At 45.5% G+C, this 26,580-nt stretch overlaps 1 protein-coding gene across 3 annotated transcripts in view; it reads left to right on the top strand.

The window, feature by feature from the left end:
- Window positions 1-26,580, top strand: part of LOC120924690 (C-type lectin domain family 10 member A-like) — a 76,288-nt gene that overhangs the window by 36,709 nt on the left and 12,999 nt on the right. For all 3 annotated transcript variants that reach the window (XM_040335698.1, XM_040335697.1, XM_040335696.1), the window contains 2 exons: window positions 6,011-6,055; window positions 15,435-15,509. In XM_040335698.1, coding sequence (XP_040191632.1) covers window positions 6,011-6,055; window positions 15,435-15,509 — 120 coding nt within the window. The remainder of the gene's footprint in view (window positions 1-6,010; window positions 6,056-15,434; window positions 15,510-26,580) is intronic.

The raw sequence follows: 26,580 nt of genomic DNA, 5'->3' as shown, positions 1-26,580 counted from the left end.
TGCCCCACCTCTCCAGTACCTTTTCAGTGTGTGTATGTGTATTCTGTGTGTCTGTATACTGTATGTGTGTGTGTATTCTGTGTGTGTGTATATACTGTGTGTGTATTCTGTATGTTTGTGTACTGTGTGTGTATACTGTATGTGTGTGTGTATTCTGTGTGTTTGTGTACTGTGTCTGTATACTGTATGTGTATTCTGTGTGTTTGTGTACTGTGTCTGTATACTGTATGTGTGTGTGTATTCTGTGTGTTTGTGTACTGTGTGTGTATTCTGTGTGTGTGTATACTGTGTCTGTATACTGTATGTGTGTGTGTATTCTGTGTGTTTGTGTACTGTGTGTGTATTCTGTGTGTTTGTGTACTGTGTCTGTATACTGTATGTGTGTGTGTATTCTGTGTGTGTGTATAGTGTGTCTGTATACTGTATGTGTGTGTGTATTCTGTGTGTTTGTGTACTGTGTCTGTATACTGTATGTGTGTGTATTCTGTGTGTTTGTGTACTGTGTCTGTATACTGTATGTGTGTGTGTATTCTGTGTGTGTATACTGTGTCTGTATACTGTATGTGTGTATTCTGTGTGTTTGTGTACTGTGTCTGTATACTGTATGTGTATTCTGTGTGTTTGTGTACTGTGTCTGTATACTGTATGTGTGTGTATTCTGTGTGTTTGTGTACTGTGTGTGTATTCTGTGTGTGTGTGTATACTGTGTCTGGATACTGTATGTGTGTGTGTATTCTGTGTGTTTGTGTACTGTGTGTGTATTCTGTGTGTGTGTATACTGTGTCTGTATACTGTATGTGTGTGTGTATTCTGTGTGTTTGTGTACTGTGTGTGTATTCTGTGTGTTTGTGTACTGTGTCTGTATACTGTATGTGTGTGTGTATTCTGTGTGTGTGTATAGTGTGTCTGTATACTGTATGTGTGTGTGTATTCTGTGTGTTTGTGTACTGTGTCTGTATACTGTACGTGTGTGTATTCTGTGTGTTTGTGTACTGTGTCTGTATACTGTATGTGTGTGTATATACTGTGTCTGTATACTGTATGTGTGTGTATATACTGTGTCTGTATACTGTATGTGTGTGTATATACTGTGTCTGTATACTGTATGTGTGTGTATATACTGTGTCTGTATACTGTATGTGTGTGTATATACTGTGTCTGTATACTGTATGTGTGTGTGTGTATTCTGTGTGTTTGTGTACTGTGTGTGTATACTGTGTGTTTGTGTACTGTGTGTGTATACTGTGTGTTTGTGTACTGTGTGTGTGTATATACTGTGTCTGTATACTGTATGTGTGTGTGTGTGTATACTGTGTGGCCCCATAATCTATTGCCTGGGGGCCCCATAATCTCCTATTGCCCGGGGGCCCCATAATCTCCTATTGCCCAGGGGCCCGCTAATCTCCTATTGCCCGGGGGCCCCATAATCTCCTATTGCCCAGGGGCCCCATAATCTACTATTGCCCAGGGGCCCCATAATCTCCTATTGCCCGGGGGCCCCATAATCTCCTATTGCCCAGGGGCCCCATAATCTCCTATTGCCCGGGGGCCCCATAATCTCCTATTGCCCGGGCTGCCCCATAATCTCCTATTGCCCGGGGGCCCCATAATCTCCTATTGCCCAGGGGCCCGCTAATCTCCTATTGCCCGGGGGCCCCATAATCTCCTATTTCCCGGGGGCCCCATGAGTTGTCAAAAGAACAAGCCCCGCAAATCAAATGCCAGGCTTCCATAGTGTTACGCCTGTGCGGCTGCGCCCTTTTGAGTTTGGCCGCACGCCAGCACAGGCTCTTGGAAAGCAGAAGACCGCCCAGTAACAGGTCCACCAAAATCCTCAGCACCAATCACAAGATGCTCCTAATCTGACCCTGTCCTAGGGCGGTGATGGTGAACCTTGGCACCCCCAGATGTTTTGGAACTACATTGCCCATAATGCTCATGCACTCTGCAGTGTAGATTAGCACCAGGGATGGACTGGCCATCGAGGACTACAGGGAGTTTCCAGGTGGGCCGATGGCTCAGTGGGCTGGCTTCAGTGACAGCGGACCGCCGCCCCTCTCTGCTCCTCTCTCTCTCCCTTCCTGCAGCATTCACCTCCTCTCCCTCCCCGCAGCGCTCACCTCCTCTCCCTGGCTAGATATGCTCCTCGGGAGTCGCACTGAGAAGCTCATCATAGGATACGGAAGGACGGCGGCCACACACAGCTGTGACATAAGCTTCCTCTGCACTCCTTCACCTGGTCTTTCCATCCCCCGCTTTCCATATAGATTCTCCACAGCAGCAGACAGGTTGGAGAGCGGGGGAAGGAAAGACCAGGGGGATGAGTGCCGAGGAAGCTTCTGTCACAGCTGTGTGCGGCCGCTGTCCTTCTGGATCGTATGATGAGCTTCTCAGTGCGACTCCCGAGGAGCGTGTCTGTATTCAGTCACGCTGAAGTTAACTAGCCAGGGAGAGGAGGTGAGTGCTGCGGGGGACCAGAGGATCATGGGGGGGATAGAGGCATATGGGGGACCAGAGCATCATGGAGGGAATAGAGGCGCATGGGGGACTAGAGCATCATGGGGGGGATAGAGGCGCATGGGGGACCAGAGCATCATGGGGGGGGATAGAGGCGCATGGGGGACCAGAGCATCATGGGGGGGGATAGAGGCGCATGGGGGACCAGAGCATCATGGGGGGGATAGAGGCGCATGGGGGACCAGAGCATCATGGGGGGGATAGAGGCGCATGGGGGACCAGAGCATCATGGAGGGGATATAGGCGCATGGGGGGCCAGAGCATCATGGGGGGGATATAGGTGCATGGGGGACCAGAGCATCATGGAGGGGATATAGGCGCATGGGGGACCAGAGGATTATGGGGGGGATAGAGGCGCATGGGGGACCAGAGCATCATGGAGGGGATATAGGCGCATGGGGGACCAGAGCATCATGGGGGGATAGAGGCGCATGGGGGACCAGATCATCATGGGGGGGATAGAGGCGCATGGGGGACCAGAGCATCATGGGGGGATAGAGGCGCATGGGGGACCAGATCATCATGGGGGGGATAGAGGCGCATGGGGGACCAGAGCATCATGGGGGGATATAGGCGCATGGGGGACCAGAGGATTATGGGGGGGATAGAGGCGCATGGGGGACCAGAGCATTATGGGGGGATAGAGGCGCATGGGGGACCAGAGGATCATGGGGGGGATAGAGGCGCATTGGGGGACCAGATCATCATGGAGGGGATAGAGGCGCATGGGGGACCAGAGCATCATGGGGGGAATAGAGGCGCATGGGGGACCAGAGCATCATGGAGGGGATAGAGGCGCATGGGGGACCAGAGCATCATAGGGGGGGATAGAGGCGCATGGGGGACCAGAGCATCATGGGGGGAATAGAGGCGCATGGGGGACCAGAGCATCATGGAGGGTATAGAGGCGCATGGGGGACCAGAGCATCATAGGGGGGGATAGAGGCACATGGGGGACCAGAGCATCATGCGGGGGATAGAGGCACATGGGGGACCAGAGCATCATGGGGGGAATAGAGGCGCATGGGGGACCAGAGCATCATGGAGGGGATAGAGGCGCATGGGGGACCAGAGCATCATAGGGGGGGATAGACGCACATGGGGACCAGAGCATCATGGAGGGGATAGAGGCGCATGGGGGACCAGAGCATCATGGGGGGGATAGAGGCACATGGGGGACCAGAGCATCATGGGAAGGATAGAGACGCATGGGGGACCAGAGCATCATGGGGGGGATAGAGGCACATGGGGGACCAGAGCATCATGGGAAGGATAGAGACGCATGGGGGACCAGAGCATCATGGGGGGGATAGAGGCCCATGGGGGACCATAGCATCATGGGGGGGATAGAGGCACATGGGGGACCAGAGCATCATAGGAAGGATAGAGACGCATGGGGGACCAGAGCATCATGGGGGGGATAGAGGCACATGGGGGACCAGAGCATCATGGGAAGGATAGAGACGCATGGGGGACCAGAGCATCATGGGGGGGATAGAGGCACATGGGGGACCAGAGCATCATGGGGGGGATAGAGGCACATGGGGGACCAGAGCATCATAGGGGGGGATAGAGGCGCATGGGGGACCAGAGCATCATGGAGGGGATATAGGCGCATGGGGGACCAGAGCATCATAGGGGGGATAGAGGCACATAGGGGACCAGAGCATCATGGGGGGATAGAGGCACATGGGGGACCAGAGCATCATGGGGGGGATAGAGGCACATGGGGGACCAGAGCATCATGGGGGGGATAGAGGCACATGGGGGACCAGAGCATCATGGGGGGGATAGAGGCGCATGGGGGACCAGAGCATCATGGGGGGGATAGAGGCACATGGGGGACCAGAGCATCATGGGGAGGATAGAGGCACATGGGGGACCAGAGCATTATGGGAAGGATAGAGACGCATGGGGGACCAGAGCATCATGGGGGGGATAGAGGCCCATGGGGGACCAGAGCATCATGGGGGGGATAGAGGCACATGGGGGACCAGAGCATCATGGGAAGGATAGAGACGCATGGGGGACCAGAGCATCATGGGGGGGATAGAGGTGCATGGGGGACCAGAGCATCATGGGGGGGGATAGAGGCACATGGGGGACCAGAGCATCATGGGAAGGATAGAGATGCATGGGGGACCAGAGCATCATGGGGGGGGGGATAGAGGCGCATGGGGGACCAGAGCATCATAGGGGGGATAGAGGCGCATGGGGGACCAGAGCATCATGGGGGGAATAGAGGCACATGGGGGACCAGAGCATCATGGGAAGGATAGAGACGCATGGGGGACCAGAGCATCATGGGGGGGATAGAGGCGCATGGTGGACCAGAGCATCATGGGAAGGATAGAGACGCATGGGGGACCAGAGCATCATGGGGGGGATAGAGGCGCATGGTGGACCAGAGCATCATGGGAAGGATAGAGACGCATGGTGGACCAGAGCATCGTGTAATAAAGTAGAAAGGCTAATGGCTAGTGAAGGGGGAGGGGGGGCTTGGGTGGCCATCGGGGGTTGGCCGGTCAGGGGGGGGGGCGGGTTTGTCCAGCCGCCATGGGAGATTCTTGTCAAAGTGGGCCGGTCTGGATGAAGTCCAGGGCCAAATTTTTGTCCCAGTCCAGCCCTGATTAGCACCATGGGAAATGTAGTTCCAAAACATCTGGGGTGCCGAGGTTCTCCATCACTGTCCTAGAGCCTGGGCTCCAAATCAGCAACCCCGATGTACAGACTTTACAGGCTCAGGCCAAGGAACCCCTCCGGGACAGTGCTCAACATATTCCATAAAGATTGGTCCAGCCAACTAAAGACAAACTCAACAGGAACTGACCAACCAACTAACAGGCTTCACCTCTGACCCTACACCCGGGATCCTACTCAACATAGTCTGCCAGATAATGTAACAGAGAACACCAGAGATAATTCCACAAAACAACATAATCCGAGTATAATCCGTTCCAGGAGAATGCTCGTAATCCAAAGCACTCACATATCAAAGCGAGTTTCCCCATAGAAGTCAATGGAAACGAAAATAATTTGTTCCGCTTTGACTTCTATGGCATGCAATACCACATGTGGCCATAGGTGGGGAACCCCACAGAGCCTCAAAAATAAATCGGGGACAGCTTGGCTGAACTCGGAAAACCCTCAGAAAGGCCTCAGGAACGGAGTATTTCCGAGTATTTCCGATCGGCTCTGGCGCCCCTCGCACCTCTGGCCAAATGCGGTACTGCACACCGCTGTGGCTTGAATCCTGTTTGTTTTGCGACACCACGCTTGCAAACCGAGTCGGGATTTAAAAAAATAAATAAAATGCTTGTATTGCGAAACGCTCGTTAACCGCGTTACTCGCAATCCGAGGCTCCACTGTATAGTGAAGGGCTTAGAGAACACCAATCCCTAAATGTACACTCAAAGAAATGTGTGTGTTTGGGCACAGGAGGGTGTAAATATATATTTGTAAAAAAAATAAAAATTTTTTTTTTTATTTTAGCTTACATACTCTCTAGGAATCTGAGAAAACTTGAGCTGGGGACAAGTAAGTCAAACACATTGCTTCTATTGTATCCTGTAAATTATAGACTGACCTTTTAACCACTTAAGACCCGGACCAAAATGCAGCTAAAGGACCTTGCCCCTTTTTGCGATTCGGCACTGCGTCGATTTAACTGACAATTGCGTGGTCGTGCGACGTGGCTCCCAAACAAAATTGGCGTCCTTTTTTCCCCACAAATAGAGCTTTCTTTTGGTGGTATTTGATCACCTCTGCGGTTTTTATTTTTTGCTCTATAAACAAAAATAGAGCGACAATTTTGAAAAAAATTCAATATTTTTAACTTTTTGCCATAATTAAAATCCCCCAAAAATATATTAAAAAAAATATTTTTTTTCCTCAGTTTAGGCCGATACGTATTCTTCTACCTATTTTTGGTAAAAAAAAAAATCGCAATAAACGTTTATCGGTTGGTTTGCGCAAAATTTATAGCGTTTACAAAATAGGGGATAGTTTTATTAAATTTGTATTATTTTTTTTTTTTTTACTACTAATGGCAGCGATCAGCAATTTGTTTCGTGACTGCGACATTGTGGCGGACACTTCGGAACAATTTTGACACATTTTTGGGACCATTGTCATTTTCACAGCAAAAAATGCATTTAAATTGCATTGTTTATTGTGGAAATGACAGTTGAAGTTTGGGAGTTAACCACAAGGGGGCGCTGAAGGGGTTAAGTGTGTTTACAACTGTAGGGGGGGTGTGGCTGTAGGTCTGACGTCATCGATTGTGTCCCCCTATAAAAGGGATGACACAGCTCTCCCCGTTCTTCAGCTCCGGGGACCGATAGCGGGACTCCAGCGGCGATCGGGTCTGCGGGTCCCGCGGTGCCGTTCACGGAGCTTCAGACCGGGTCGCGGTAGCGCGACCCACGGCTGGTTACTAGTACAGGACGTACCTGTACGTACATGTGCCCAGCCGTGCCATTCTGCCGACGTATATGTGCAGGAGGCGGTCCCAACGGCGGATCCAGGGGGGGGGGGGCAACAGGGCAATTGCCCCCCCGAGACAATCATGTCACATTGGCTTTAAAAAAAAAAAAATAAATTTATAATTTTTTTTTAAAACAGCTTTGCAGTGCCTGCAGCTACCGCTGCCGAGTCTCTCACTCTCTCTCTGTCATCACCAGGGCCGGACTGGCCCAGCCCGGTAGGCTGCCTGTCCTGAGGCTGCTTTGAGCTGTAGCTGACTGCAGCGCTCCCCCTCTCTCCTGCGTGTATGACACCGGGCATCTCTCGCTGTGTGTGAGAGCTGGGTCTGTGTTTGGCTGTGCTGCCTGTGCTAGACCTGCTTGTGTGATAGTAGATGGAGATGGAACACTGATTGAATCAGTGTTTTGTCTATCACACAAGCCTGTCTAGGGGGGGACCTTGCTAGAGCACACTGCCCTGCCGGACACAGACCTACAGCTCCTGTTTGTTCCATGACACACGTCGGGAGAGGAGATACCTGCTGTGTGTGATCGAGGCAATGCCATGGTGAGTGCCATGCACAGTGAGGCTTCATTCATATACAAAAGTGGGGCTGCATTAATATGCAAAGTGGGGCTGCATTCATATACAAAATGGGGCTGCATTCATATACAAAAGTGGGGCTGCATTAATATACAAAAGTGGGGCTGCATTAATATACAACAGTGGGGCTGCATTAATATACAACAGTGGGGCTGCATTAATATACAACAGTGGGGCTGCATTAATATACAACAGTGGGGCTGCATTAATATACAAACGTGGGGCTGCATTAATATACAAAGTGGGACTGCATTCATATACAAAATGGGGCTGCATTCATATACAAAGTGGGGCTGCATTCATATACAAAGTGGGGCTGCATTCATATACAAAAGTGGGGCTGCATTAATATACAACAGTGGGGCTGCATTAATATACAACAGTGGGACTGCATTTATATACAAAGAGGGGCTGCATTAACCACTTAAGGACCAGCCCATGTACATATACGTCCACAATATGGCACGTACAGGCACATGGGCGTATAGGTACGTCCTCGCCTATTAGCGGGTGGGGGGTCCGATCGGGACCCCCCCCGCTACATGCGGAGGTCGGGTCCGCTCGGGGAGCGATCCGGGACCACGGCGCGGCTATTTGTTTATAGCCGCTCCGTCGCGATCGCTCCCCGGAGCTGAAGAACGAGGAGAGCCGTGTGTAAACACGGCTTCCCCGTCCTTCACTATGGCGGCGCATCGATCGCGTCATTCCCTTTATAGGGAAGACACGATCGATGACGTCATTCCTACAGCCACACCCCCAAACAGTTGTAAACACATACTAGGTGCACCCTAACTCCTACAGCGCCACCTGTGGTTAACTCCCAAACTGCAACTGTCATTTTCACAATAAAGAATGCAATTTAAATGCATTTTTTGCTGTGAAAATGACAATGGTCCCAAAAATGTGTCAAAATTGTCCGAAGTGTCCGCCATAATGTCGCAGTCACGAAAAAAATTGCTGATCGCCGCCATTAGTAGTAAAAAAAAATAAAAAAATAAAAATGCAATAAAACTATCCCCTATTTTGTAAACACTATAAATTTTGCGCAAACCAAACGCTTATTGCGATTTTTTTTACTAAAAATAGGTAGAAGAATACGTATCGGCCTAAACTGAGGAAAAAAAATGTTTTTATATATGTTTTTGGGGGATATTTATTACAGCAAAAAGTAAAAAATATTGCTTTTTTTTCAAAATTGTCGCTCTATTTTTGTTTATAGCGCAAAAACTAAAAACCGCAGATGTGATCAAATACCACCAAAAGAAAGCTCTATTTGTGGGGAAAAAAGGACGCCAATTTTGTTTGGGAGCCACGTCGCACGACCGCGCAATTGTCTGTTAAAGCGACGCAGTCCCGAACTGTAAAAACCCCTTGGGTCTTTAGGCTGCATATTGGTCCGGGGCTTAAGTGGTTAATATACAAAAGTGGGGCTGCATTTATATACAAAAGTGGGGCTGCATTTATATACAAAAGTGGGGCTGCATTTATATACAAAAGTGGGACTGCATTTATATATACAGTAGGCTGCATTTATATACAAAAGTGGGACTGCATTATTATACAAAAGTGGGACTGAATTTATATACAAAAGTGGGACTAAATTTATATACAAAAGTGGGACTGAATTTATATACAAAAGTGGGACTGCATTTATATACAAAAGTGGGACTGAATTTATTTACAAAAGTGGGACTGAATTTATATACAAAAGTGGGACTGCATTTATATACAAAAGTGGGACTGCATTCATATACAAAAGTGGGGCTGCATTCATATACAAAAGTGGGACTGAATTTATATACAAAAGTGGGACTGCATTTATATACAAAAGTGGGACTGAATTTATATACAAAAGTGGGGCTGCATTTATATACAAAAGTGGGGCTGCATTCATATACAAAAGTGGGACTGAATTTATATACAAAAGTGGGGCTGCATTCATATACAAAGTGGGGCTGCATTCATATACAAAGTGGGGCTGCATTCATATACAAAGTGGGGCTGCATTCATATACAAAATGGGGCTGCATTCATATACAAAGTGGGGCTGCATTCATATACAAAGTAGGGTTGCATTAATATACAACAGTGGGGCTGCATTAATATACAACAGTGGGGCTGCATTAATATACAAAGAGGGGCTGCATTAATATACAAAAGTGGGGCTGCATTAATATACAAAAGTGGGGCTGCATTTATATACAAAAGTGGGGCTGCATTTATATACAAAAGTGGGACTGCATTTATATATACAGTAGGCTGCATTTATATACAAAAGTGGGACTGCATTATTATACAAAAGTGGGACTGAATTTATATACAAAAGTGGGACTAAATTTATATACAAAAGTGGGACTGAATTTATATACAAAAGTGGGACTGCATTTATATACAAAAGTGGGACTGAATTTATTTACAAAAGTGGGACTGAATTTATATACAAAAGTGGGACTGCATTTATATACAAAAGTGGGACTGCATTCATATACAAAAGTGGGACTGAATTTATATACAAAAGTGGGACTGCATTTATATACAAAAGTGGGACTGAATTTATATACAAAAGTGGGGCTGCATTTATATACAAAAGTGGGGCTGCATTCATATACAAAAGTGGGACTGAATTTATATACAAAAGTGGGACTGCATTTATATAGAAAAGTGGGACTGCATTCATATACAAAAGTGGGACTGAATTTATATACAAAAGTGGGACTGCATTTATATACAAAAGTGGGACTGAATTTATATACAAAAGTGGGGCTGCATTTATATACAAAAGTGGGGCTGCATTAATATACAAAAGTGGGACTGAATTTATATACAAAAGTGGGACTGAATTTATATACAAAAGTGGGGCTGCATTCATATGTACAGTGAGGCTGCAATGATGGGCACTGATGAGGCTGCATTGATCTTTTGTACCATGTCTTCAGTCTCTGACCATCTCTTGTACCATGTCTCCAGTCTCTGACCATCCCTTCTACCATGACCATCCCTTGTACCACGTCTGCAGTCTCTGACCATCCCCTGTACCATGTCTGCAGTCTCTGACGATACCTTGAACCATGTCTGCAGTCTCTGACCATCTCTTGTACCATGTCTGCAGTCTCTGACCATCTCTTGTACCATGTCTACAGTCTCTGACCATCTCTTGTACCACGTCTGCAGTCTCTGACCATCTCTTGTACCATGTCTGCAGTCTCTGACCATCTCTTGTACCATGTCTGCAGTCTCTGACCATCACTTGTGCCATGTCTGCAGTCTCTGACCATCTCTTGTACCATGTCTACAGTCTCTGACCATCTCTTGTACCACGTCTGCAGTCTCTGACCATCTCTTGTACCATGTCTGCAGTCTCTGACCATCTCTTGTACCATGTCTGCAGTCTCTGACCATCACTTGTGCCATGTCTGCAGTCTCTGACCATCTCTTGTACCACGTCTGCAGTCTCTGACCATCTCTTGTACCATGTCTGCAGTCTCTGACCATCACTTGTACCATGTCTGCAGTCCCTGACAATCGTCTACAAACTATGGGATAGATTTATGGCATTTATATTTAAATATTTTTTACTAGTAATGGCGGCGATCATTGATTTTTTAGCGGTACTGCAACATTGCAGCGGACACACCGGACACCTAATTGATTTCTGTAAGCAACACCTTATTTTCTGGCAGTGCCCCTCCCGAGACTAGACTCTGGATCCGCCCTTGGGCGGTCCTTAAGTGGTTAAAGATGGCCTCAACTCAAGGAAATTCTACTTGTTTTTAGAGTTTCATCCATCGCCATGTGCAGCCTCACTGTGCCCATCTGCAGCCTCACTGTGCCTATCTGCATGCCTCACTGTGCCCACTTCCTGGTTCCCTACTGCGCATGCGCGAGTCGCGCTGCGCGATCCCACTGGTCCCTGCTGTCTTCTGGGACCTGTGTATCACCCATAGGACAGCGGGAGGGGATGGAGAAGGCACCGGACGTGGCGTAAGTTGTTGCGGCGACCTATGCCCGGAAGTGGGAGAAAATACCTGTATTGCACAGGTATCTGCACCCTCCTCTCCCCTGAAATGTGACACCGGAGGGGGGGGGGATTCCAAAAAGCGGAAGTTCCATTTTTGGGTGGAAATGCGCTTTAAATCAGATCTACAGCCTTTTAATGTTTATTAAAAGTCAGCAGCTACAAAAAGTGGAGCTGCTGACTTTTAATAAACAGATACTTACCTGTCCCATGGTCTAGCGATGCGGCCGCACTGAGCGTCACTCCTCTCCTCGGCACCTCCGTTCACATTCTGGGCACCAGGCCGTAACAGCTTTTGGCTTCATGGCCGGGCATGCACTGCGTATGCGTGAGTCACGCTGCGCTCCCGGAATGGACAGGCGATCTCCTGGGACCTGTCACGTGTCCCCGGAGATCTCCTAGAGGGAGGGGCTAGGTGGAGAGGAGGAGTCGCCTAGGCGGTCCCTAGGTGGAAGTAGGAAGTGGGACAGGAAGTTCCACTCCTACCGAAGCCCCCACTCCCCCCCCCCAAAAAAAATGCCAAATGTGGAATGTAAAGGGGCGAGGAGTGCTTGAAGCGGAAGTTCCACTTTTGGGGGGATCTCCACTTTAACTTCAAAATACTTTAATAAAGAGTATCTTTAAAAAAAAAAACACACACACATGAGTAGAGTTCTAGGTAGCACCTCTACCATTTTGTACCCCAAGAAAGAGACTACCAAAAAACTGAGAGAGAAGCCCGTAGCAAATACGAAGTATTAAGCGCAGGGCTGGCATGACTACCGTGTTTCCCCGAAAGTAAGCCCTACTCCGAAAATAAGACCTATCTGTATTATCAGGGTGGGCTGCAATATAAGCCCTACCCTGAAAATAAGCCCTAGTAAATCTTATTAAAAACCCTGTAATGCTTTTGTAAATAGCCAGTGTCTCCGTTTGCAGCTGAGTTTAATGTTTTTACACGTTTACAATCATTGCTGACCCGCCAGAGGTCCTCTTCTCTCCTCCCATATGATGTCTGTGCCCCTTCCTCTTCTGCGCATGGAGCGGGCTGACGTCAGCCGATATTTTGGCTGTTCTCTTTCCTCCACTCCTCCCACCTAGCGGCGGCCCCTCTGTCTTCAGTACACAGACGTCACAGACGTCAGCAGCAATCGCGGCTCTTCTTTTTCCCTCCTCTCCTCCCGCTGACGTCTGTGCACGGAGCACGCAGACGAAACATTCTCTTTCCTCATCTCAGAGAGATGTTAAGGTACTTTTATACAGTATAAAACAGGACTGACTGAACTGTAATAGAACTGATTACTTTACTATCAATTCAGAATGATGTAAAAAACAGACTCCTGACCTGACAACGTTGTGGTGGGGGGGGGGGGGGGGGGGGATGCAGGGGGTGAGGGGAAGACGGAGGACACAGAATTTTTTGATTTTAAGAGGAAAATTGAGAGGGATAGATGACACTGCACAAACACTGTGTTGTCTATCATGCTTTAAAGAAACAGGATTTTTTTTTGAAGCAACAACCAGCCAGACAAGACCGTAAATAAATAAGCCCTACCCTGAAAATAAGCCCTAGTGTGTTTTTTGTGACCATAATTAATATAAAACCCGGGCTTATTTTCGGGGAAACACGGTAGGTAGCTAGTACTGCACTATGGGGTTAAAAAATTAGGGGAGTGAAAATGGCAGGCTAGGGGGGTGGCCAGAGTTAATGTTTTCCCGGGATAGGAGGGGCTTAGGGGAGGTCTCCAGATCAGTTTGCCTACAAGCGTGGAAGAGGAAGCTCCCACCCTCCCGCCCTAATGGGTTTGGTTTGGCTGTTGGGGATCTTTGGAGGCAGTGGACATTTAGACCAATTTGGCATAAGTGGGGACCCATCAAGGTATGGGATCCTCGGTTGATGCCAGTTTACTATGGTTTAGCTGGCATCGGTTGTGGGGAAGGTTCAGAGTGCTATGGTCCTTGAGTCGGCGCACTGCGACTGGGATCTTTGATGGTCACTCTGATACAAAGGAAATTTTGGTCAATGCCTTCAAGTATCCTTAACAGGGGACAATGGTATCTTTGAAGGATTGATGAGTGTAAATAAAGAATTTTGGTTAATTTGTTAATAAAATGTCCGATGCGGCCAATTTTACTCCAAAATGGATGTCGCCTGTTTATTACTAGGTTAAAGCGGAGGTTCACCGGTAAAAGGCTGTTTTTACACTTAGGTGGATGCTCATTTTGTCAAGGGGAATCGGCTAGTTGTTTTAAAATCCGAGCATTACTTACCTTTTTAGAGAGCGATCTTCTCCGCCACTTCCGGGTATGGGCTGCGGGACTGGGCGTTCCTTCTTGATTGACAGTCTTCCGACAGGCTTCCGAAAGGCTTCCGACGGTCGCATCCATCGCGTCACGATTTTCCGAAAGTAGCTGAACGTCGGTGCGCAGGCGCAGCATAGAGCCGCACCGACGTTCGGCTTCTTTCGGCTACTCGTGACGCGATGGATGCGACCATCGGAAGACTGTCAGTCAAGAAGGAACGCCCAGTCCCGAAGACCCATACCCGGAAGTGGCGGAGAAGATCGCCCTCTACAACGGTAAGTAATGCTCGGATTTTAAAACAACTAGCCGATTACCCTAGACTAAATGAGCATCCATCTAAGGCTCCATTCACACCTAGGCGTTTTTACGCCTGAAGCGCTACGCTCACAAACGCCAGAGGGATGAAAATACATTATTTGCTATGGTGACTGTTCACACCTGAACGCCCAAACGCCTGTCGCGCGAAGCTCAAACAAGTCCCGGACCTTTTTTTGTCGCGCGAATCGCGCGACAGCGGCGTATTTGAGCGTTTCCATTTCCCATAGAAAGTAATGGAAACGCTCGATTCAAGCGACTTGCGCGACAACGGGCGTTTGCTACGGGCGTTTCGTCGCTTTAATCAATAGAACTTGTCGCCCATGCAGAAGATTAAAAAAATCTACCAACATAGCAACAAGTGATGAAAAGATGATCATTTTTCCTATTGGCTAAAATAAAAAACGTCGAAGTACAAAAACGTCGGACAACGCTGTATGCAAACGCGCAAATAAGCATGAATACGCGCGTCAAAACGCCGGAAAAAAACGACAAAAAAAACGACCGAACGACCGACGCTCAGGTGTGAATGCAGCCTAAGGCCCCGTACACACGAGAGGATTTATCCGCAGATACGGTCCAGCGGACCGTTTCCACGGATAAATCCTCTCAAAGATTTCCGCTGATTTCGATGGGATGGAGTGTACACACCATCGCATTGAAATCCGCGCGGAAATCCTCTGCCGATGACGTGTCGCGCCGTCGCCGCGATTATGACGCGGCGACGGGCGCGATGCTGTCATATAAGGAATTCCACGCATGCGTCAAATCATTACGACGCGTGCGGGGAATCCCTTTGGACGAATGGATCCGGTAAGTCTGTACAGACGAGCGGATCCATCCGTTGGAATGGATTCCAGCAGATGGATTTGTTGTGCAGCACAGCAAATATCCGATCTGCTGGAATCCATCCCAGAGGAGATTTCTCCGCGGAAACAGATCCGCTGGCGTGTACACACCATAGGATCTATCCGCAGAAACCCATTTGCTGGGATTTATCTGCGGATGGATTCTATCGTGTGTACGGGGCCTTAGGGTAAAAGAGAAAAAAACTGAATTTATGGGTGAACTCCCGCTTTAAGGTAGAGTTTTGTTAAGATGGAAATTGGCGGTTTATCTGGCTTACCATAGTCATGGAACGCATAAGTAAGTTCTCGAAGCCTTGTCGCCCTTTCTGTACTATGTATTGTAGAGCAGCCGTGTTCCCCACTGAGATCTTCTGATCTTCTATTACAGGGCCTCTTTCTAATGACACTCAGAGGGTTTCGGGAGCTGTGGGGAAACTGGAAGATGAAATCTGGAAAGCACACGGTGAGTTGTTCCTGATATAGTCATTGGACCACCAAACTTCCCCGTACCCCATGTAAGAAGGGGGTCACCTTATTTCAATTTAATCTGGGCCCTGTCCTTGTCCCTTCCAAAAAGTAACAACTACTCTCTTCTTCCCTTTATGGTTTATTTCCCATAAATAGAACAGGTGGAGTTTAACCACTTCAAAACCGCACGCCGTCATATGACGTCCAAAAAGGGGATCTGTTATCCCGGGTGGACGTCATATGACGTCCTGTACTTTGTGCGTTGATATCTGAATGATGCCTGCACCTAGAGGCATCATTCAGATATCATTTTCTTCCGGCGGCGATCCTGCGCACCATAAGAATGATCATAGCGGCGGTTCCGCCGCTTGATCGTTCTTATAGGCGGCGGGAGGGGACACCCCCCCTCCCGCCTCCATCCGGTGCTTCTCCGGGCTCTCCCGTCCCATCGGGGGCCCGGAGAGATGATTGCCGTCCGCCGGACGTGAAGCATAGAGATGACTGGTGACCAGATGGTCACTAGTCATCTCTATGACCGTCGGAGGCCCGGGCGCGATGTGACGTCACGCCCGGGTACCCGTAAGTAAACAAACCGCAATTGCGGCTAGTAAGAATGAGATCTGTGAATTTATTTTCACAATCTCATTCCTTCCAGCCTGGAGGAGAGATGTGAGGTCTTATTGACCCCTCCCCCCACATCTCTCCATAAAGAGGACCTGTCACACACTATTCCTATTACAAGGGATGTTTACATGCTTTGTAATAGGAATAAAAGCGATCGAAAAAAAAATGTAAATAAAAGTGTAAAAAATAAATAAGTTAAATAAAAAAATAAAAAAAATTAAAACGACCCTGCCCCACGGTAGCTCGCGCTCAGAAGCGAACGCACACGTAAGTCCCGCCCACGTATGTAAATGTAATTTTCTAGCAAAAGAATGATGATTTGTACATGTAGGAGAGAAGTGCCAGAATAGGCCTGGTATGGAGGTGGGTTTTAAAGCCCGGTATTGGGGTGGTTAAGGGTTGTTGTTGGGAGTAGAGAGCAAGCAATCAACATTAGGGAGGAAGGCCTTGGCTGTGTCCTTGTCCCCCCAACTCCCCCGTGTGGGATTCCCCTTTGGTGGGATTTTGTAGGTCACTAACCTCTGACCTTGTGGAAACAGTTGTTTGTGTTTCCGGACTGTATTAAGCACTAGACATGTGCACACTGAAATATTTTGTTTCAGAATTTCGTTTTGTTTCCATCCGAAAAAAATTATTTATTTAGTTACTCCCGGAATTTGTTTTTATTTATTTTGTTTCGTTAAAAAACATGCATTCGTCTGAAAATCCGAACGAATTAGGGTCGAATCTGTCATTGAAGGCTTATGGTGTCTGTCGAATGTTCTAAGAAGATTTGACGAAGCAGCTAAACTGTACGACGCCGCGATCGTACATTTCCGGTCGAATGCTCCGGCTACAAGCTATAGTAGAATTCTAATGTTGTATGACACTAGTAATAATTATATTTATTAATTATTATTACTAATCAACCAACATTTGAATTCTTCTATAGCCTATGGGCGGAGCATTTGACCGTTAATGTCCGCTCGCGGCGATCGTATGTTTTTAGCTGCTTTGTTGCATCTTCATGTCTCTATAATGTTGAATCTTTTCTCTCTATGTCGAATCTTCTCTCTCTACGTCGAATCTTCATTTCTCTATAATGTCGAATCTTCTCTATAATGTCGAATCTTCATGTCTCTATGTCAAATCTTTTCTCTCTATGTCAAATCTTTTCCCTCTATGTCAAATCTCTTTTCTCTCTATGCCGAATCTTTTCTCTCTATGTTGACTCTTTTCTCTCTATGTCAAAATCTTTTCTCTCTATGTCGAATCTTCTCTCTCTATGTCGAATCTTTATGTCTCTATAATGTCGAATCTTCTCTCTATAATGTCGAATCTTCATGTCTCTTCTCTCTATGTCAAATCTCTTTTCTCTCTATGTCAAATCTCTTTTCCCTCTATGTCTAATCTCTTTTCTCTATATGTCGAATCTTTTCTCTCTATGTCGAATCTTTTCTCTCTATGTCAAATCTCTTTTCTCTCTATGTCGAATCTTTTCTCTCTATATCGACTCTTTTCTCTCTATGTCGACTCTTTTCTCTCTATGTCGACTCTTTTCTCTCTATGTCGACTCTTTTCTCTCTATGTCTACTCTTTTCTCTCTATGTCTACTCTTTTCTCTCTATGTCGAATCTTTTCTCTCTATGTCGAATCTCTTTTCTCTCTATATCGACTCTTTTCTCTCTATGTCGACTCTTTTCTCTCTATGTCTACTCTTTTCTCTCTATGTCTACTCTTTTCTCTCTATGTCTACTCTTTTCTCTCTATGTCGAATCTTTTCTCTTTATGTCGAATCTTTTCTCTCTATGTCGAATCTTTTCTCTTTATGTCGAATCTTCTCTCTCTATGTCGAATCTTTATGTCTCTATAATGTCGAATCTTCTCTCTATAATGTCGAATCTTCATGTCTCTTCTCTCTATGTCAAATCTCTTTTCTCTCTATGTCAAATCTCTTTTCCCTCTATGTCTAATCTCTTTTCTCTATATGTCGAATCTTTTCTCTCTATGTCGAATCTTTTCTCTCTATGTCAAATCTCTTTTCTCTCTATGTCGAATCTTTTCTCTCTATATCGACTCTTTTCTCTCTATGTCGACTCTTTTCTCTCTATGTCGACTCTTTTCTCTCTATGTCGACTCTTTTCTCTCTATGTCTACTCTTTTCTCTCTATGTCTACTCTTTTCTCTCTATGTCGAATCTTTTCTCTCTATGTCGAATCTCTTTTCTCTCTATATCGACTCTTTTCTCTCTATGTCGACTCTTTTCTCTCTATGTCTACTCTTTTCTCTCTATGTCTACTCTTTTCTCTCTATGTCTACTCTTTTCTCTCTATGTCGAATCTTTTCTCTTTATGTCGAATCTTTTCTCTCTATGTCGACTCTTTTCTCTCTATGTCGAATCTTTTCTCTCTATGTCGAATCTTTTCTCTCTATGTCGACTCTTTTCTCTCTATGTCGAATCTTTTCTCTCTATGTCGAATCTTTTCTCTCTATGTCGAATCTTTTCTCTCTATGTCAAATCTTCATGTCTCTATAATGTCGAATCTTTCCTCTCTATGTAGAATAATCTTGGACTCATAGAGTTAAGGTGAGGCACATTCAACCGCAGGTTCGATAGACACAGATCGCTATTGTCACTGTCATGTCGAATCTTCTATGTATATCAAACTGTTGTCGCAACAATATGAAAATAAAGCATTTTTCGATGTCGGGTCTTTCTGATTTCGAATTCTGCACGTTCGTTATCATTTGTTACAGTTTTTCTCCATTGTTTTGGCTAATTTCTTGAAACAGAAATTACATTCTCAAAGCTCTAATGCCGCGTACACACGGTCGTTTTTTGTGATGAAAAAAAAACGACATTTTTAAAAACTTCATTTACAGTTTTTCTCTATTGTTTTGGCTCATTTCTTGAAACAGAAATGACATTCTCAAAACAACATGGACAAATCTCCAAACCACTTCGCAATTGTTCACAACTGAATTGCATTTCTGATTCATTTCATCAAATTGCAAATGTCTCAGTACATGTCTCACTGTCTCAGTACATCTTTCAAATGATTTAGTACAAGTTGCCTACATTTAGCACAATTTCCAATTGAATAGATCTTGTTGATCTAAACTGATTGTCATTTCTTCAGTCTAATGGTCGTTCTCTCCAAAACGTGTCAGCGTCATTTCATTGTTTAAGTCATCACATGCACAATAGGCTGTTCAATTGTCAAAATTATTCAGGAACATAATACCATGAATACCATATATGAATCTCTTGGAACATTTGATAAAATTATTACAGCAATTGACAGTCGGGTGCAACTAGAACTTGACTAACGAAGGAGGAGTTGGAGTTGGTCTCAGATGACCAATCAAACAGTATTTTTAGTTACTGTACCTGACAGGTGCTGTCCATGATTGTGAATGCTGTCAAACATGTATATATTGACCATGCAGGACCAGTACAATTTCTGATCATGGAGTCACCTGGCCATGTAAATGAACAATGGAAACTGTCTGCTCGAGGAAGAAGAAGAGGAGGAGGAGTAAGGGTGCGTGGTGGTGAAATAGGGGAAAGAGGCCAAGGAGCACGAAGACACCATGCTGTCCCAGATGAAATTCGGGCCACAATTATAGACCATGTCATCAACCATGGCCAATCTATTTCTCTGCCCCTCAACTCACTCCTTCATTTTCCTCACGTATCACTAATTTACTATCAGATATATCACTTTGGATGTCACGTCACTTCCTCAAACTCAACCTATCCAAAACCGAACTTATCATTTTTCCTCCCCCACGTGCCTCTTCCCCTGATCTCTCTGTCAAAATTGATGGCACAACTATGAGCCCATCCCCACATGTCAAGGTCCTAGGAGTAGTCCTGGACTCTGAACTGTCCTTTAAGCCCCATGTTCAATCACTGTCCAAATCTTGCCGCCTCAACCTCCGCAACATCTCCAAAATATGCCCCTTTCTAACCAATGACGCCACAAAGCTCTTAATTCACTCCCTGGTCATCTCTCGCCTCGAATACTGCAACTCCCTTCTCATTGGCTTACCGCTGCATACTCTAACCCCCCTTCAATCCATCATGAATGCTGCGGCCAGACTTATCCACCTTGCCAACCGCTCTCTGCTACTCCTCTCTGTCAATCCCTCCACTGGCTTCCGCTCGCCCAACGAATTAAATTCAAAATACTAACTACGACCTACAAAGCCATCCACAATTCTGCCCCCTGCTACATCACTGACCTAGTCTCCAAATACCAACCTAATCACTCTCTTCGTTCTTCTCAAGACCTCCTGCTCTCTAGCTCTCTCATCACCTCCTCCCATGCTCGTCTACAGGACTTTTCCAGAGCCTCTCCAAGCCTATGGAACTCCTTACCCCAAACTATCCGTCTATCTCCTTCTCTTTTAGCTTTTCGAGGATCCCTGAAAACCCTATTCTTCAGAGAAGCCTATCCTACCCACATCTAACAACTGTATTTTAACTTTGCCCACCTGATCACCCCCCACATCTACTACCCTCTGTTCCACTTCACCCTCCCTTCTAGATTGTAAGCTCTAACGAGCAGGGCCCTTTGATCATTCCTGTATTAAATTGTATTGTAACTATAATGTCTTCCCTGACGTTGTAAAGCGCTGCGTAAACTGTTGGCGCTATATAAATCCTGTAGTATAATAATAATAATAATAATAATAATGTATAGGACAGGACACTGTGCATAGAGCAACAAATATGTTTATTCATTTACATATTCATTTAGTGTGTGTGATAGGCCTACAGTATAACAGTATCTTACCTCAGTGGGATGTTACGTATGATACTAACAATGACAAGAAAAATATTGTAGATGTAGCGCCTGTGTACTTCCAAGTACCGGTGCTATTACTGTAAAAGTTAAGGTATAATCAGAGTGTAGTTGACTCTGATTCTGATTGCAATTTTACAAAGGGTCTCTGTTTCAGCTGGGCTGTGCTGCGGGTCCATTCTGTGGTTGCTGGGGTGTCATACCACCCCGGGGCGACAGTGGAGTCCAGGCTGGGGTGCCTCTTGCCAGCAGCCAATCGGGAGGGAGTTTCTCTCGCGGGGCATGCTGGGGGAGGGTACTTCTGGAGCAGACGCCATTGAGGCGGGGTTCCTGAGGTGGCACCCACCTTTAGGGTGACCACACATCACGGCCCCCCGGCGAGATGGCCTACCAGACAGGGGTGCGCGTGCCACGCGGTGTTCCTGGTTCCGGGACCATGTTGGCCCGGAACATTTAAAGCTGTGGCGGGGCCCCAGTATTCGACTGGGTCCCCAATTCTGAGAAGATAATGTACCCCAGGTTTGGAACCACTGGAATACTGGCCAGTAGTATATTGAACTTGTGGAACATAGAACATTCCTATGTAGCTGTCTGTAACTCTAGTGTATGACTCTTCTGTATGACTAATTTGATGTTTTCTTTTTTTACTCTATTGTAGAGAATAATGGCATTGGAGGAAAACGAGACCTCTCACATACCCATGTATGTGGATGAGGCTGGCTTCAACCTGGCCAAGGGCCAAAGACGTGGCCGTAATTTTATTGGCCACCGGGCCACGGTGGATGTCCCAGGCCAGCGAGGGGGCAATATAACTATGTGTGCTGCCATTTCTGAGAATGGTGTGGCCACTCACATCCCCAGTCTTGGCCCATACAATACACAGAAGCTCCTCATCTTCTTGGACCGCCTTCATTTGGATTTGATCCCTGAAAATGAGAGAGGTCTCATAGGGCCTCACCTACCACAAAATATAATTGTATGGGACAATGTGAATTTCCATTGTGGCCCGCTTATCAGGGCCTGGTTCACTGCTCATCCAAGGATGGATATGGTGTTCCTACCACCTTACTCTCCTTACCTCAATACTATTGAGGAGTTTTTCTCCGCTTGGAGGTGGAGAGTGTATGAGCATCGGGCTCAAGATCAGAGGTCCCTGCTCCATGCAATGGACGCCGCCTGTGAGGATATTACAGGAGATCAGTGTAGGGTATGGTTGCAACATGCACGTTTCTTCCCTCGTTGCATCGCAAGGGAGGATATATGCTGCGATGTTGACGAAAATCTGTGGCCAGACAGACAGCAGCGTGTGGATGGGCAGGAGGGTGAGGACGGTGGCCAGGAGAGGGAGGGTGAGGACAGCGACCAGTGAAGAGATGTTACAGTACTTGTGAAACTCCAGCTTTATTTACAGCATTGTAGGCTAAATTTAATTTTCCTTGTTTTTCGTTTGTGTATTTATATTTCCGTATATTATGCTGTATACATTTTCTTTTTACTCTGATGTATGGAAGTTACTTTGTGTGTGAATGATAATGGTTACAATACTGTAAAGTAATTTTTCCTTGGCAGTATGAGTGCAATGTGTGATGTCAAACCTTGGAGGCGACTCTTACCCTAAAATCTTTTCCTTTTTTTTCAGTTTTATACACCATTGTATTCAATTAGCTAGACAAAAACTGTACAGTAACCATTGTCAATGAAGGACTGGGTTAAGACTGAAAGGTGGATATGAGGGATATTTCAATGGTCCTCTGCCATAGAGACAAAACATCTAAACATTTTGACTTGCGGTGCTTACACAATGCCAAAGGGACGAAGCATTTTGGGGGCACTGACTATTTGAATGAGAAAGAAATTTAGTTTTGACACATGAGTGAACTGTTTTGGGAAAGATATGAACTTCTGAAGGTGAACCATGGTGTTGTGCCGAACCATCCGGGTTATTTTGGAAAAAGTACCAAGAGAGCTGAGAACGTCCGGTCTGTATCAAGAAATGAGCCAAAGCAATTGAGAAAAATATTTGCCATTTTGAGGGCACTGACTCTTTATATGGGAAATGAATATGTTTTTGAAGCAAGAGTGAACAGTTTTGGGAGAGATATGAGCTTTTGCACGTGAGTTATAGTGTTGTGCTGAACTGTAAGACTGTTTTGCCAAATGATCTAATGCTGCGTACACACGGTCGTTTTTTGTGATGAAAAAAAACGTAATTTTTTCTCATGAAAAAAAAAAGACGTTTTTCAAACTTCATTTTAAAAAACGACGTTGCCTACACACCATTGTTTTTTCAAAATGCTCTAGCAAAGCGCGGTTACGTTCAGCACGTACGGCGGCACTCTGTTCCATTCAAGCTCGCGTCATAACTTGCTTCTGAGCATGCGCGGGTTTAAAAACGTTGTTTTAAACGTCGTTTTAGCCTACACACTGTAATTTTTTATGACACAAAAAAACGAAGTTTTGAAAAACGACATAAAAAATTGAAGCATGTTTTTCAGAAGACATAAAACAACGTTTTCCCCACAAACGGTCATTTTACAGTTTTTCTATGCTGTGGGCACTATAATAATGCCCCCTTTTTACAGTTTTTCTCTATTGTTTTGGCTCATTTCTTGAAACAGAAATGACATTCTCAAAACTCTAAGATCATTTGGCAAAACAGTCTTAGAGTTCAGCACAACACTATAACTCACGTGCAAAAGCTCATATCTCTCCCAAAACTGTTCACTCTTGCTTCAAAACCATATTCATTTCCCATATAAAGAGTCAGTGCCCTCAAAATGGCAAAGATTCTTCTCAATTGCTTTGGCTCATTTCTTGATACAGACCGGACGTTCTCAGCTCTTTTGGTACTTTTGCCAAAATAACCTGGATGGTTCGGCACAACACCATGGTTCACCTTCAAAAGTTCATATCTTTCCCAAAACAGTTCACTCATGTGTCAAAACTAAATTTCTTTCTCATTCAAATAGTCAGTGCCCCCAAAATGCTTCATCCCTTTGGCATTGTGTAAGCACAGTTTTTGTCTAGCTAATTGAATACAACTGTGTATAAAACTGAAAAAAAAAAAAGAAAAGATTTTAGGGTAAGAGTCGCCTCCAAGGTTTGACATCACACATTGCACTCATACTGCCAAGGAACAATTACTTTACAGTATTGTAACCATTATCATTCACATACAAAGTAACTTTCATACATCAGAGTAAAAGGAAAATGTATACAGCATAATATATACGGAAATATAAATACACAAACATAAAACAAGGAAAATTACATTTAGCCTACAATGCTGTAAATACAGTAAAGCTGGAGTTTTACAACTACTGTAACATCTCTTCACTGGTCGCTGTCCTCACCCTCCCTCTCCTGTCCACCGTCCTCACCCTCCCTCTCCTGGGCACTGCCCTCACCCTCCTGCCCATCCACACACTGCTGTCTGTCTGGCCACAGATTTTCGTCAATATCACAGCGTATATCCTCCCTTGCGATGCAACGAGGGAAGAAACGTGCATGTCACAACCATCCCCTACACTGATCTCCTGTAATATCCTCACAGGCAGCGTCCATTGCATGGAGCAGGGACCTCTGATCTTGAGCCCGATGCTCATACACTCTCCACCTCCAAGCGGAGAAAAACTCCTCAATAGAATTGAGGAAAGGAGAGTAAGGTGGTAGGAACACCATATCCATCCTTGGATGAGCAGTGAACCAGGCCCTGATAAGCGGGCCACGGTGGAAATTCACATTGTCCCATACAATTATATATTGGTGTAGGTGAGGCCCTATGAGACCTCTCTCATTTTCAGGTATCAAATCCAAATGAAAGCGGTCCAAGAAGATGAGGAGCTTCTGTGTATTGTATGGGCCAAGACTGGGGATGTGAGTGGCCACACCATTCTCAGAAATGGCAATATTTAAAGGGTCACTAAAGGAATTTTTTTTTTTAGCTAAATAGCTTCCTTTACCTTGCTGCAGTCCTGGTTTCATATCCTCATTGTTCGTTTTTGCTTTGATGTTGCTGTAATTCCTCTCTGTTCTGGACACTTCCTGGTTGCCTGTTTCCTGATGACCACAGTACTGGGAGATTTCTCACGGTGGTCACTAATCAAGGAGGTGTGAGTAAAACGAAACTGGATTGGTGCTGAGGAGTTTTAGACAAAGTATCACTGCTCTCTATTGGCTGACTGCCCTCTAGTGGCTCTCTGTACATCAGAGAACCAGCAAACAGCAGCAAAAACAAAACTACACTGCAGGCACATTATATGATTGTTTTTTATCTATTTTTAATCATTTTTAAAAGGAATCAGTTAACTATTATGTCTCTATGCCCTGTAAACAGTCATTTCAGCAAAAAAAAAAATTTCCTTTAGTGACCCTTTAAGTTTATTTTGCAAAGCAAATATACAAAAATCAAATACTTTCAACAGGGTACATTCTCTGTACTGCGACGCAGCGCATAAATACACTACATATCAATACAGTTCCAAGCATACAATTAAATTACATTCATTCAACCCATTCTGCGGTATGATGCCTGATGTGTTTCTCATAAATGGCAGCACACATAGTTATATTGCCCCCTCGCTGGCCTGGGACATCCACCGTGGCCCGGTGGCCAATAAGATTATGACCACGTCTTCGGCCCTTGGCCAGGTTAGTGTAAAGCCAGCCTCATCCACATACACGGGTATGTGAGAGGTCTCGTTTCCTTCCAATGCCATTATTGACCCTTTTTCTTACTGTATTGTATGTTATATTCTTCAAAATAAGGATTATAATGATAATTGCATCAAACAGTAAGCTGCAGTTTTTACTGGAATATTGGCATACTACTGTAAACTGTATCATCAATATTGTAGAAAATAAACTATTCCATACTATTCCATAGTTTATTTTCTACAATATTTTTCTTGTCATTGTTAGTATCATACGTAACATCCCACTGAGGTAAGATACTGTTATACTGTAGGCCTATCACACACACAAAATGAATATGTAAATGAATAAACATATTTGTTGCTCTATGCACAGTGTCCTGTCCTATACATTATATAATTCCATCATTGATTGTGAGGCCATGATTGATGACATGGTCTATAATTGTGGCCCGAATTTCATCTGGGACAGCATGGTGTCTTCGTGCTCCTCGGCCTCTTCCCCCTATTCCACCACCACGCACCCTTACTCCTCCTCCTCCTCCTCTTCTTCTTCCTCGAGCAGACAGTTGCCATTGTTCATTTACTTGGCCAGGTGACTCCATGTTCAGAAATTGTACTGGTCCTGCATGGCCAAGCTCTATATATACATGTTTGGCAGCATTCACAATCATGGACAGCACCTGTCAGGTACAGTAACTAAACATACTGTTTGATTGGTCATCTGAGACCAACTCCAACTCCTCCTTCGTTAGTCAAGTTCTAGTTGCACCCGACTGTCAATTGCTGTAATCATTTTATCAAATGTTCCAAGAGATTCATATATGGTATTCATGGTATTATGTTCCTGAATCATTTTGACAATTGAACAGACTATTGTGCATGTGATGACTTAAACAATGAAATGACGCTGACACGTTTTGGAGAGAACGACCATAAGACTGAAGAAATGACAATCAGTTTAGATCAACAAGATCTATTCAATTGGAAATTGTGCTAA

Source organism: Rana temporaria, chromosome 1 (genome assembly GCF_905171775.1).
Source record: "Rana temporaria chromosome 1, aRanTem1.1, whole genome shotgun sequence".
In the NCBI taxonomy this organism is placed as follows: Eukaryota; Metazoa; Chordata; class Amphibia; order Anura; family Ranidae; genus Rana; species Rana temporaria.
The sequence above is the reverse complement of the archived record's forward strand: the minus strand, read 5'-3'. Positions and strand labels throughout refer to the sequence as shown.